Source organism: Camelina sativa, chromosome 15 (assembly GCF_000633955.1).
Source record: "Camelina sativa cultivar DH55 chromosome 15, Cs, whole genome shotgun sequence".
NCBI classification, from domain to species: Eukaryota; Viridiplantae; Streptophyta; class Magnoliopsida; order Brassicales; family Brassicaceae; genus Camelina; species Camelina sativa.
Window position 1 is genome coordinate 11,830,974 of NC_025699.1, and position 12,002 is coordinate 11,842,975.

At 37.2% G+C, this 12,002-nt stretch overlaps 2 protein-coding genes across 2 annotated transcripts; both read right to left on the reverse strand.

Moving 5' to 3' along the window:
* Positions 1,389–4,479, reverse strand: LOC104746492 (protein ETHYLENE INSENSITIVE 3-like). The gene is made up of 2 exons (XM_010467981.1): positions 4,184–4,479; positions 1,389–3,607 (listed from the first exon to the last, which is right to left on the reverse strand). The coding sequence occupies exon 2, from the start codon at positions 3,553–3,555 to the stop codon at positions 1,666–1,668; it is 1,890 nt and encodes a 629-aa protein (XP_010466283.1). The 5' UTR covers positions 3,556–3,607; positions 4,184–4,479; the 3' UTR covers positions 1,389–1,665.
* Positions 5,043–9,934, reverse strand: LOC104746493 (DNA topoisomerase 6 subunit B-like). Its single transcript, XM_010467982.2, has 19 exons — positions 9,713–9,934; positions 9,556–9,608; positions 9,342–9,439; positions 9,116–9,221; positions 8,810–8,947; positions 8,620–8,671; positions 8,443–8,507; positions 7,965–8,071; positions 7,654–7,756; positions 7,470–7,555; positions 7,176–7,372; positions 6,882–6,997; positions 6,655–6,740; positions 6,418–6,490; positions 6,081–6,172; positions 5,842–5,980; positions 5,667–5,761; positions 5,408–5,582; positions 5,043–5,329 (listed from the first exon to the last, which is right to left on the reverse strand). Exons 1-19 carry the CDS (start codon positions 9,795–9,797, stop codon positions 5,180–5,182), a joined length of 2,016 nt encoding a protein of 671 aa, XP_010466284.1. The 5' UTR covers positions 9,798–9,934; the 3' UTR covers positions 5,043–5,179.

The window sequence follows — 12,002 nt, forward strand, 5'->3', positions numbered from 1 at the left end:
TTTTTTTTTACATTCTAGAGAGATGAGTTTCTAAGTCCTAGACCCTCTATATTTAAGGAATTTCGTGCTTCTCCCAAGGCTATCAACTTTTCTAAAATCAAGAGAAAATATTCCATTTAACTTTATTCTTTGTTAAACGAATATTTCCTAATCCCATTAAATCTTCTAAATATCTTCAAGCTTCTTTTTTCTTCGTGTTTTACCTCCACGTAATATCCCAAAACGTGCTTTAAGTATATTCACAAATCTTCAAAACCGAGACATACAGACAAAATCAATAGACCTCTGATGCTCTTTTGTAGCACAGAGGCTTAGCATACATCAGATGTCTGTGCCGAGACAGAAGCTTGTGCAGATATATTTTGTACAGCTTTTTGAATTTCATTTTCAACTTGAGCTTGCCCACATACATTTACAGTTGTTGTTTTTAAGCCCCGCTTCAAAGTCGGAATGCATGAATATATACAATGGGAAGTTGGTGATTTTTAGGCAACGTTCGTGGGAAGTAAAGAAGAAGAGGGACATTTTGTTGTGGAATAATCATAGAAATGGAGCAGAGATTTTAGTATTATATATTTATATGGTTTGTCCTCTAGTGAGGGGAAGCTGAATTCAATTGTTTTATACATTGACGTTGATAAAGTAGATTAGACCATATTTTCAGTGTTGTACTGTTATTTATTTCCAATATTTTGCCATTCAAGTTGCAAAAGCATTATCGTGCTCTTTGTTCTTGTTTTGAGCTAATATATAATGCCTCGTTCTGATTTTTTTTTTCATCTTCTTTTCTGCTACAGTTAAACTTCTTTCTTTTATAACAAAGCTGTCACGTTGTGACCAACTACATATACGTTATGTAGTTTTCTAGCTTAATTGTAAGTTTGTGAAATCTAAGTTCTGAGTTTAGTAAGTTACTTTGTCGATCATGTTTCTTAAAAACTTTAGTATATAGTAAACAAGACCAGCGTTTGAATTGGTAATTTGAAACCATTTCATCATTCAAAAAAAAAGAGATAGTTTAATATTGTCAAACTAAGGAAAAAAAAAAGGTATTTAAGAATACCTCACATCAAATAAATACCTTTTTTTTTTCTTTCTTTTTGTTTTGGTTTGGTACGTGTGCTCGATCACTAGAGCTCGTAGTCACAAGCACTGACCCATGCTTGAATGCTACCAACGAGCCACTAGCGACAAGCACGTCTACCTTCAAATACAAATATTATTATCCTCTCTTCTTGTGATAATTAATCAATTAATGAAAACCAAACGTAGAGAGATATCTAGCGTGATCCACATCAAAACTTTTCAATTGTAAAGTCAACTCATCAAAACATAAACATATCCAACCTTTCCAATTGTAAAGTCAACTCATCAAACCATAAAGAAGAGAAAGATAAATTCCGACTATATATTATATATGATATGAAAACTTACATTTAGTGTTCTTTTCATCCCCAAGTCGGGTGTGTAATTAAAAGAAACAGATGGTGAGAGAGATTCACCAGCCGAGACAAAGACACACAGTAACAGAGAGTTTTAGAGACTCTTACAAACACATAACAAGTGACAGAGAGACAGAGATACCCAGAAAAAATATTACATGGTTGAGTAAATGTAAGAACACAGGAGATAAAAATAAGAGAAGATGAAATCTACTACCAAGACTTAGAACCATATAGATACGTCCTGCTGCTTCTGCTGCATACCATCCATCGTTCCTACTACTCCTGGCATTGCCATATCATCTCTGTAATCGAATGAGGCCATATCGAACGGTGTAGAATCAAACACAAGCTGGAACCTGTTACTGCTACTGTTGTTGTTGTTGGTGTTATGCGCTCCTTCAAAGTTGTTGTGCTGTGCGGTGTCGAACTTAAACCCATTATTGTTGTTTCCTTGGAAAAACGTTTGATTGCCGCTGTTATTGTTGTTTGCTCTGTTTGGGATGTTCAAGTCTTCAAAGAAACTTCCTTCCACCATGTTTCCTGGGAACTGAAGATGTTCTTGATGATTCTGGATTGTTGGCTGAAGCAGTGACACGCTTTGACTTTCCATGACCATAGAAGTTTGGTTGCTCTGAACGTTTCTGTCATACATAGACATAAGCTCCGAGATCATCTTCTGACCATCTTCAGGAACTCCAATACCTGTTAAGTCGATTGGTTGGGTCACCGAGTTCACTGGCCTTGGCTGAGAAAATCCAACTACAGGCTTGACTTCATTGACATGGAACCTGGATGCTGCTGCTCCATAGGGTAAGCAACTGTCTCGATGTGGACAACCCATTTGATGGTTGTCTCTTGAGTTCCTATCCAGGAATCCCCGGCTGATTTCGCTATGCGCACACCCAAGATTCTCGCAGGTGAAAACGGTTCTGTCCATCATAGTGTTCAGATCTCTGTTAGGCTTCCTCTTTCTCATGAATTCCGAGTTTCCTGTTTGGACCTCTTCTTTGACAGGAAAGTCATGGATTTTAGCAGCCATCCCAAAGTTTGAAGAAGCCATCACTTTCTCTGGCTTGAGCTCTTCCACTTCATAGCGAGGCTCCTTCTCGAAACCTTCAACATCGTACTGACTGCAATCATTCATCAGAAGCGAGCAACTTCCGCCAGACAAAGCGATAGGTGGACAAGACTCAGGATAAAGCTCACGAGCCAAAGACTCTTCCTGGTTAATAATGGCAAGCCAAGTAGCACTCTCTTTAGCAGTCATCTTATCCTGCAAGCACTTGGATTGCCTCACGAGCTTACGTATCTTAGCGATATCGGGAAACATATGCTTGATTACCGCAGTCAAAACGCCGACTTTCCAAGCCTTCTTCAAATCATGAGGCTTTTTGTAAGGTGCAGGACCTTGATCCTTAGGCAAACCGAGTTGAGGCCACCAGTCCTCTTTCCCGTTAGGCCACCACGGAGGAGGCACTCCTTTCTCCAAAGGAAACCTTCTCTGAGGAGGATCACAGTGTTGCATCAAAGCCGACAAAAGCGAACCAAGAGTCGTGTCCTGAAGCTCTTGCAAAGTGTGAGGAGTCGGTCCAATAGGATTGTTACCTTCATGAATCCCCGGGATATTGTTTTCAGCCTGGTACTTGGTAATAGCAGCAGGACCATTACGATCAAACCTGACCTTATCTTTCCACCACTCCCTAAGATTATCAGAAGCACCAGTGACAGGTTTACCATTCTCGGGGATGATCCCGTAAACAAAGCCTTGAGCTTTACAAACTTCCATCATCTTCAACATATACTTCAAGATACCATCTTGAGCTCTAGACATCTTCTTCCTCCTAGCTTGCTCTTGAGACTGCCTCTGTTTAGCAGCATCAACACCTTCTTTGCTCTTGTCTTGCTCCTTGAGACGTTTAAGCCTCATTTTGTCCCTCCACATCCTCCTCTCCAATTCATCAACATCGATCTCGTCGTCAGTGTAGTCGTCTTCAACAATAGAATCGGGTTCAGCTTGTGGAGGAGGAAGAGGACAGAAATCAACTTCACCAAGAGATCCAGTAGAGAAGAAATCCATGTTTCCACACATTCCCATCTCGTTAAACATCATCGCTGTCGTCGTCACTCTTCTTCACAATAAAAGTACCAAAGCCAAAATTAACCTGTAATAAAAAAAAAAAATCAAACATAGAAAAACAAAACCAATCAGTACCTTTACTAAAAATCAAACCCTAAACCCAGATTTTTTTTTTTTTTTTTGATTTAGAAAGGGGCTTTTCGAATTCAATCATCGTTGTAACTAAAAGAAACACATCATCAGATCTTATTTGTTTTCAAACTTGATCAAAATCGAATCATCAATCGGAGGGAAAATTTTTAAAAAATAAAAATAATTCACAGATTCGATTAGGGATGAGATCTTCAACAAAGGGGAAACAACAAAAAATAAAAGGAAGAATGGGAAAAATCGAGGAAACCCCTAAAAATAGAAATGATCATGAAGCCATAATAATAATAATAATAAGAAAGATTAAAAATTAAATTTTGAATATAATTTCAAATAGATCAACGATATATAACAACAACAACATCAAGTAATCTAATTAGATCAAGTAAAAACCATCGATCTACTAAAAAACCCCATGAAAAAAATATATAAAAATCATCATCATCAGTAGTATCAAAAAAACAACTCTAACAGATTGAATTAAAGAAGAAGCGTGAAGTAGTAGTAGTACCTGGGAGAGAAATGAACAGCCGAAGAAGAATTAAAAATAAAGAAGAAGGAGAAAAAAGGTCTCTGCCTTTTTTTTTTGTCTATGGTGATGGGAAGAAGAAAGAGAAGATAGTAAACCCTAATTTCATCACCTCAAACCAAAAAAAAAGTTGAAGAGAGACTAAGATGAGGAAGAGGAAGAAGGAAGAAGAAGAAAAGTCGACGAAAGATCACGTGGGTAGAAAGCGACTTTTGTTTAATCGCGTTTCTTCTTTGCGTTTCCTTTTTTTTTTTTTTGTTTGTGTGGAGTCTCTCTGTAGATCAGGAAGACGATAGTACTACTCTTATATATATTTTTTATTTTTTAATTTTAAGATCATTTATTATTTTTTAATTAAAATTAAAATTAAAATAAAAATAATAACAAAGCGCCTTTTGGCACTACTCGCTCTCTCTCACTACTCTTCGTTTTTTTTTGTTTTTTTTTTACGCGGTATGTATTTAATTGTTTCTTACACGTATATTCTTTATTGCCCGCGATGCTTACTTTTTTTTTTTACGTTATTTCTTTGGCGGCTTTTTTATTTTTATTTTTAGTTTTTTCACTTGGAATAATAAAACAAATTAGGTCCATTATCCATACCTCCTCATTAAAATGGGGGTTGAAGAAATGGTGCTTTTTTTTACATCATGTTATTACAAGTAGAGAAAAAGTTTTCGTCATCATCGACAACTATTATCGATTACGACAATTCTTGTATTCTCAAGAGTCAAAAAAATATACTATAAGAAATCACAATATTTTAAAAGTTTTCGTGCTTCTTCGTTTTTTTTTCTATCACGTTCTTCCGACATATTTGTTGAAACTTACCACACCAAAGAGTGTTAAATTTTATGTCTTGTTTTGCACTTTTCAAGTGTTCTTAAAATATATTGAATCCCAAATACAAAAAAAAAAAAATGACTAAAACTCGTTCAAGTGTAATAATAATAGAGAGATTGCAAATGTTTTTTTTGTTTACAAGATGAGCCTGAAGACGAAAGTTGGACTATGAAGATCAATGAAGTTGGTCTTGTTGGGATCCAAGTGTTGGAGATATATGTTTTCTCTCGGTTCTTCACTTACTCCACTTTGTGTTGCATACTCTAATGCCATCTCGTAGTCCACCTGCAAGAAAAACAACAAATGATGTAGTAGAGAAACAAACTTTTCGATGAGAGTGTGACTGGTGTAAAAAAACAAAACCTGTTCTACATGCTCTGCAAGCTTTTCTGTCAATATTTCTTTTGTGATTATATCTTTAGACACTTTTTCAATTATAACTTTGTCTTCCTCTCCGTAACTTTTTCTCATTTTCTTATGTTCTTCTGTCATTTGTTTTAGAACCTCGTACACTGCCCCCGTTGCATCCGGGATGTATCTGCAACATTTCCGGTTTTCAGGTTTAGAACAAATAGTCTTGTATTTTTCAAGAAACTGAATTTCTTGTGTTTTTTTTTTATACCTGCTCAAACTGCGTTTCCGCTCTTGCTGTTCACGGGCTTGCAGTCTCTTTACTATTTTGGATTTCAGTTGGACGCAGCATTGTTGTATTGCAGACTTGACAGAAAAATAAAAGCCAAACGTTAGATTTAATAAGATGTTTGTACAATCTCGAAAAAGTCTTTTCTTAATGTTACCTTGACTGCAGTTGCTATCTCACTGATGTCATCTCCTATGTACTCTTTCCCTGTCCCTTTGAAAGGAATTTTTGTACTCACTATGCTCACAAACACTCCTATTTTGTCTTGCGTCTGGTTGATCTTATAACTATTCCAACTGCAAAGTTTTCCCAATACCTATTAATAAAAATAGGTTGGAGAAAGATACCAACTACAATGATAACCGAGTTATATAGCAAGATAAGAAGTAATCTCACTTGATTCTCTTTAAGGCCGTCCTGGTGACAACATCGCCTCCTTGTTCAAAGAGGAGAGGAATACGGTTTGCAAAACGAAATATGTTGATCCCCTATCATTTCGGTTCCAGAGAATTCATAATTTATTATTAGATAGTAGAAGAGTGAGATCGAGAGATTATACAGAATCATGCAAGAAGATCATTCGTATTCATAGCTTAAGATAAAGAGCAACAGATATGATCCATGCTCAAATTTTAGCTCACTTATGTGGCTACGAACTTAAATTTAGGGGAACTCTCTTTTGACTATGTTTGCAAGGTTTGCTGAATAACAACAACAGGAGGATATGACTTGCCTGTTTCACATCTCGTCCACCCACACTTACACCAGCTTCAACAATGAAAGGATGACCTTCAAAGACCTGAGCACTGAACAGAGTTTCCAGGAAAAAGTCAACACTTAAAAAAAACAAAGCTCAGATTAATGACAAAGAATGTAAAGCTTGCCAGATGAGATTACTACAGAACTAGTATAGCACTCCATATATAAATCAGATGTATTTGCAGAAAAGAGGGTAGCAGTGACGTTCAACCTGCCTGAATACGTTGCCACCATGTCTGGATGCAGCTCCTTGATAATCCCTAGGCGAAGATTGTATTCTCCTGCCGGACTAAGACACTAAAGGAGAAAACCGCAGGGTAATTAGAGCTAATTTTTGCAATACTCCAGATGCTCTAACAAAATTAAACTTTTATACGAGCCTCAAAAGAAATATAGGTAAGCAGTTCCCCATGAACAGTAAAAAAAGCAGCTGCTTACATTACCACTAGGGTCGTCGAATTTAGCTTGGCGGAATAGCTGATGTATGCGTACCATTTGCTGAGATGTTATAGATTTGACAGCCATGCTAGGGCTGAAATCAGGTCCCATCTCCCCTGAAAGAAAGAAAACAAGAATAAAAGGGTTGATTTTCTTAAAAGTTAACAAACATGACATCTAAATCCGTCTAATTTATCACAGGACATGGGATACAGAATTTCTTAAAATGAACTGCAACAGGAATATCAATCAACTTCAGACTTGTATAAAAAATGAGATCGAAGTCAGAATTACCAATTAATCGTGTTGCAAGGGTTTTATTAATATTCACAAATTCATTCTGAAGAAACTGCAGAAGGGTCTTTTTGGCTGTGTCTGTAATAAGGCGCTTGATAAGCAGCAAGTCAACTGAAGATGGATGGTGCTTTGTCTCGATAGGAATAGGGGGCATCACATCAGTTCTTCGAGTGAACTTAATAGTGACATTTTTGCTACAGGAAAAGAAAATTGAATTGCTCGATAATGCTGCACATAAACAGAAAGAGCTATGTCACATAGCAGTAAGAAACAGAGAGATAGGGATCATACTCTGGTGTCTCTGATATAAATCTAAACAGAAACTGTGCGTAAGGAGTAATAACAGCCATTTGGCGCATATAGTGCAAGATCTTTGACTGGAAAAACAAAATGTGTTAGACAACTGTGCGTGCATAAATATCTAAAAAATGCTAAAGAAATAAGATACAGAAAAAGAACGATCTAAACCACGTACTCTGTATGTTGTCCAGTTTCCTTCGATTACGACCTGTATTTCGGCCCCATGCCATTTCTCTTTGTTCCCCTTCTTTTCGTGCAGATGAATATGAGGAATGTTCCTGAAAAATTCAACCATATAAAGGCCATTCTTTGACGCTGAGCTAAATGAGAAGTTTTTCAAGAGGTTTAAAACAGTTATCCCATCCATGAATTTCATCATTACTAGAGGTTGAAAGTCCATGATGGTTATTATTGTCAAATGCAAAAACATAAAAAGTTAAATTGATATCTGCTTTCAAGAAGATGTTCATGTATTCAATTGCGTACTTGTGAATATCAATATCCAGTCTGCAGAAAGTAACATAGTTTTGGCTTTTCATAGATGAAGAGATCTCTATGGGGAGGCCTGTACTCATTTTGGACCAAATTAAAGCCTGCACCAGGAAAATTTAGAGAAATTAAGAGTTAAACAGGTTCTCTGGGAAACATATAGATACGAACATATGTTATAAGAACAATAACAAAAGACCAGTTGACAATCAACGACAACAATTCAGATCCTCCTAAAGATCCATGCACGACATTTCTATATAAGATATAAATTCCATTTGTCAGCCTAGGAACGAGCCATCTTCCTATTTTGGTCATAGACTACTGAAGGATACAAATTTGAAACTGATAAACCACTTCAGCATTTTATGCAGTTTTACAGGCTAATCTCAGATATGAAACATGCCATATAAAAGTCAAAAGAGGAAAAACAAAAGAATAAGAGCCTGAAATTTAGACTTGATAAGAGAGTTACCATCTTTGCGCCCAGACCAAACTTCCCACGTGTTTGCTTCAGTCCATACTTCGTCCCGGATAAAACTGTCATCAGGACAATTTGTAAATTTAGCCTCTAGATAAAAGCCAGATTATAAGGTTGATACACCAGGCTAAATCAATAGAGGAATTAGGGGGTGGCCATTAGCTATTTTACCTCTCCCAAACATATTTGGAATGTCATCATGTGGCATCCCCTTACCATTATCCTACATTACGATCAATCCAAGTCATAACTCAAAAAATGCTTAAGAACGTAATTAAGGATCTGCAGCTATTTATACATATACTTCAAATTGCACAGGAAAATTTCAGTAGAATCAAACAAATAGTATTCAAACCCTCACCTTACATGTCACCTTGTAGTATGATGCTTCCCCACGGGCCTTTAAAACCTTTGAGACTCCAGGCTCTTTGTTTTTCTTTCCCGATGCCAAATTTTTGGCTTGTATCTCACTGACACGAGCTTCTTTTGCTAACCTTTTCTACATAGCAGGAAACAACTACAAGAATCAGAAACAAATCCATGAATAGATGGGTACTGTTCAGAGCAGTAAAATTTTCTTGAACATTAAAACAAAGCCTGCTTAAAAGCACAATGATTTAACCAGAAAGAAGATGAGAGCAATAAAAGAGAAAACAGATTCATGCACCTCACGGGCCTTCTCTGTCTCATAGTCATCATAGAGCTGTGTGTCAACACGTTCCCGATCAATAAGACCAATCATGGAATTAAACTTAGATTTTACAATCTCTTCGCTTCAAAAAAAAGAAAACAAGGACAGTCAAAGTCAGTGAATCTACACTTTCTCCTACCACAACCAACATATCGGATTAGCAGGAAGTATCAGTGTTTAGGCCCAAAGTAAGGAAACGTACATAGTTACTTCAACCTCAGGGAGCTCTGAAATAGACTCTGCAGAATCAAGAGCATTTTCAACAAGCTCTCTAACTGTAGTATAAAGCGACTTCCCTGGCTGGAAAAAAAACCACCCAATTCAAGACCCAATAATTATCAGATACTTCAAACTTCGCTTGAGATTGAATCACAGACTATTAACTAGAGATAAGATCATTCATATCGGGGACTCACATTATCAAATCCAGCAATGTTCTTGTTCTCCGCGAAAAACTCAGCTGGAGATTCTGCAAAATTCACGAATTCAACCAAAAGAATATTCAATTACACCATCGGGAACACTCAATTAAACTCGAAATAGTGCAGTAGATACATAGATCATCATCATTACTTTGCTTGAGTTTGCTTTCGTTGCTGCTGTTCTTAGTGTTCTTCGAGCTTCCCTTCTTCGTTTCAGCTACATCATCTCCCGCCATGACAAAAAAAAATAATGAATCAAAGATCAACCAAATCTATTCACTACAAACTCAACACTAATTCCAAAAATAATAATTCAAAGCAGGATCTACTAGGGATTTATGAAGAAGGTGAGGAAGTAAAGAGAACTCGATCGATATGAGATGGAGAGAGGGAGATTGGTTGCTGGGGGCATATCGGTCTTTTCCCATCTAGCGTTTGCGATTGAACAAGACTAGCGTTTGAGAGTAAGGATCGCGATTGGATTAAGCGTTTCATTAGTCGTTTGTTGTGTGACTAGAAAGAAGCAGGAAACAGTTTGTTTGGATCCAATACAAGAGAAAGCAAAAATGGTGAATCCATCTCCTAGTCCTGGAATTGCTATTCTCGGAGCTGGGATCTTCGTCAAAACGCAATACATTCCACGTTTGGCTGAGATCTCTGATCTCCTCGTCTTGAAAGCGATTTGGAGCCGTACTGAGGTACCATTTTTTATCCTTTTTACTGCCATTTGTCAAAAAAGAGTGTACTTTTTATGTTGGTTCGATCATATGCGCTTTGATTTGGTTGAAGGAATCTGCGAAAGGAGCTGTGGAGATAGCAAGAAAGCATTTTCCTGATGTGAAGTGCAAATGGGGAGATGAGGGTCTGAATGAGATTATTCAAGATAGTTCAATACTTGGTGTTGCTGTTGTTGTAGCTGCAGAAACCATGGTATCATCTTTATTCCTAGTGTCTTCACTGATGGGTTTAAGAATCTACTTGTAACAATGCATTGGATTAAAAAAAATTATGCTTTAGGTTGAAATGTCATTGAAGATGCTCAAGGCAGGAAAGCATGTCCTTCAAGGTGAGTCTCCAACTTCATTAGTCCTAAAATACTGCATTTTTTAGCTGCCATTGATTGCTCAAACTATATATAATCCGCCCTTCTTGATTTGTATGTTGCTGTCCTGGATGGGTCTGCAGAGAAGCCAGCTGCTGCTTGTAAGTTGATCACTCCTCTTGTTTAANTGATCTCCTCGTCTTGAAAGCGATTTGGAGCCGTACTGAGGTACCATTTTTTATCCTTTTTACTGCCATTTGTCAAAAAAGAGTGTACTTTTTATGTTGGTTCGATCATATGCGCTTTGATTTGGTTGAAGGAATCTGCGAAAGGAGCTGTGGAGATAGCAAGAAAGCATTTTCCTGATGTGAAGTGCAAATGGGGAGATGAGGGTCTGAATGAGATTATTCAAGATAGTTCAATACTTGGTGTTGCTGTTGTTGTAGCTGCAGAAACCATGGTATCATCTTTATTCCTAGTGTCTTCACTGATGGGTTTAAGAATCTACTTGTAACAATGCATTGGATTAAAAAAAATTATGCTTTAGGTTGAAATGTCATTGAAGATGCTCAAGGCAGGAAAGCATGTCCTTCAAGGTGAGTCTCCAACTTCATTAGTCCTAAAATACTGCATTTTTTAGCTGCCATTGATTGCTCAAACTATATATAATCCGCCCTTCTTGATTTGTATGTTGCTGTCCTGGATGGGTCTGCAGAGAAGCCAGCTGCTGCTTGTAAGTTGATCACTCCTCTTGTTTAAACCAGCTTGGCATGTTGTTTAAGTTCCATATCTTATTAAACGTGAAACGTGTAGGATTACTCTGGCTTAGGGTCATTTTTTTCCTGTTGAGCATGTCCCATTTAACGTAAAACTACAATCTTCCGATTATGCCACTATAAAGTGCAGATGAAATGATTTTTTCCTATTGGTTAAAACCTCTGTTGTTGCAGCAATCAGTGAGATAGAAACTGCAATGTCAAGCTATAGAGAGATTTCAGCTGATTCTCCATCCCGTCCTATCTGGGCTGTGGCTGAAAATTATCGTTTTGAGCCAGCTTTTGTTGAGGTAAACTTAACTTATTATCTTCTTGGCACTTACAGTTCAGCAAGTAATATCCTGCTTGAAAATTGAAATATCTCATGGTTTCTTTCGGCAGTTAAAGAAACTGATGGTAGAAATTGGGGATATGATGAACGTCCANCAAGATAGTTCAATACTTGGTGTTGCTGTTGTTGTAGCTGCAGAAACCATGGTATCATCTTTATTCCTAGTGTCTTCACTGATGGGTTTAAGAATCTACTTGTAACAATGCATTGGATTAAAAAAAATTATGCTTTAGGTTGAAATGTCATTGAAGATGCTCAAGGCAGGAAAGCATGTCCTTCAAGGTGAGTCTCC

Bases quoted from the DNA above. Each gene is read 5' to 3' on its own strand.
- LOC104746493 (XM_010467982.2), bottom strand. From the start codon at position 9,797: ATGGCGGGAGATGATGTAGCTGAAACGAAGAAGGGAAGCTCGAAGAAC. The intron at 8,072-8,442 runs GTAACTCTCTTA...TTCCTGGTGCAG, and splicing joins TTGGTCTGGGCGCAAAGATG to GCTTTAATTTGGTCCAAAAT. The intron at 5,981-6,080 runs GTGAGATTACTT...AAAACTTTGCAG, and splicing joins ACGGCCTTAAAGAGAATCAA to TTGGAATAGTTATAAGATCA.
- LOC104746492 (XM_010467981.1), bottom strand. From the start codon at position 3,555: ATGATGTTTAACGAGATGGGAATGTGTGGAAACATGGATTTCTTCTCT.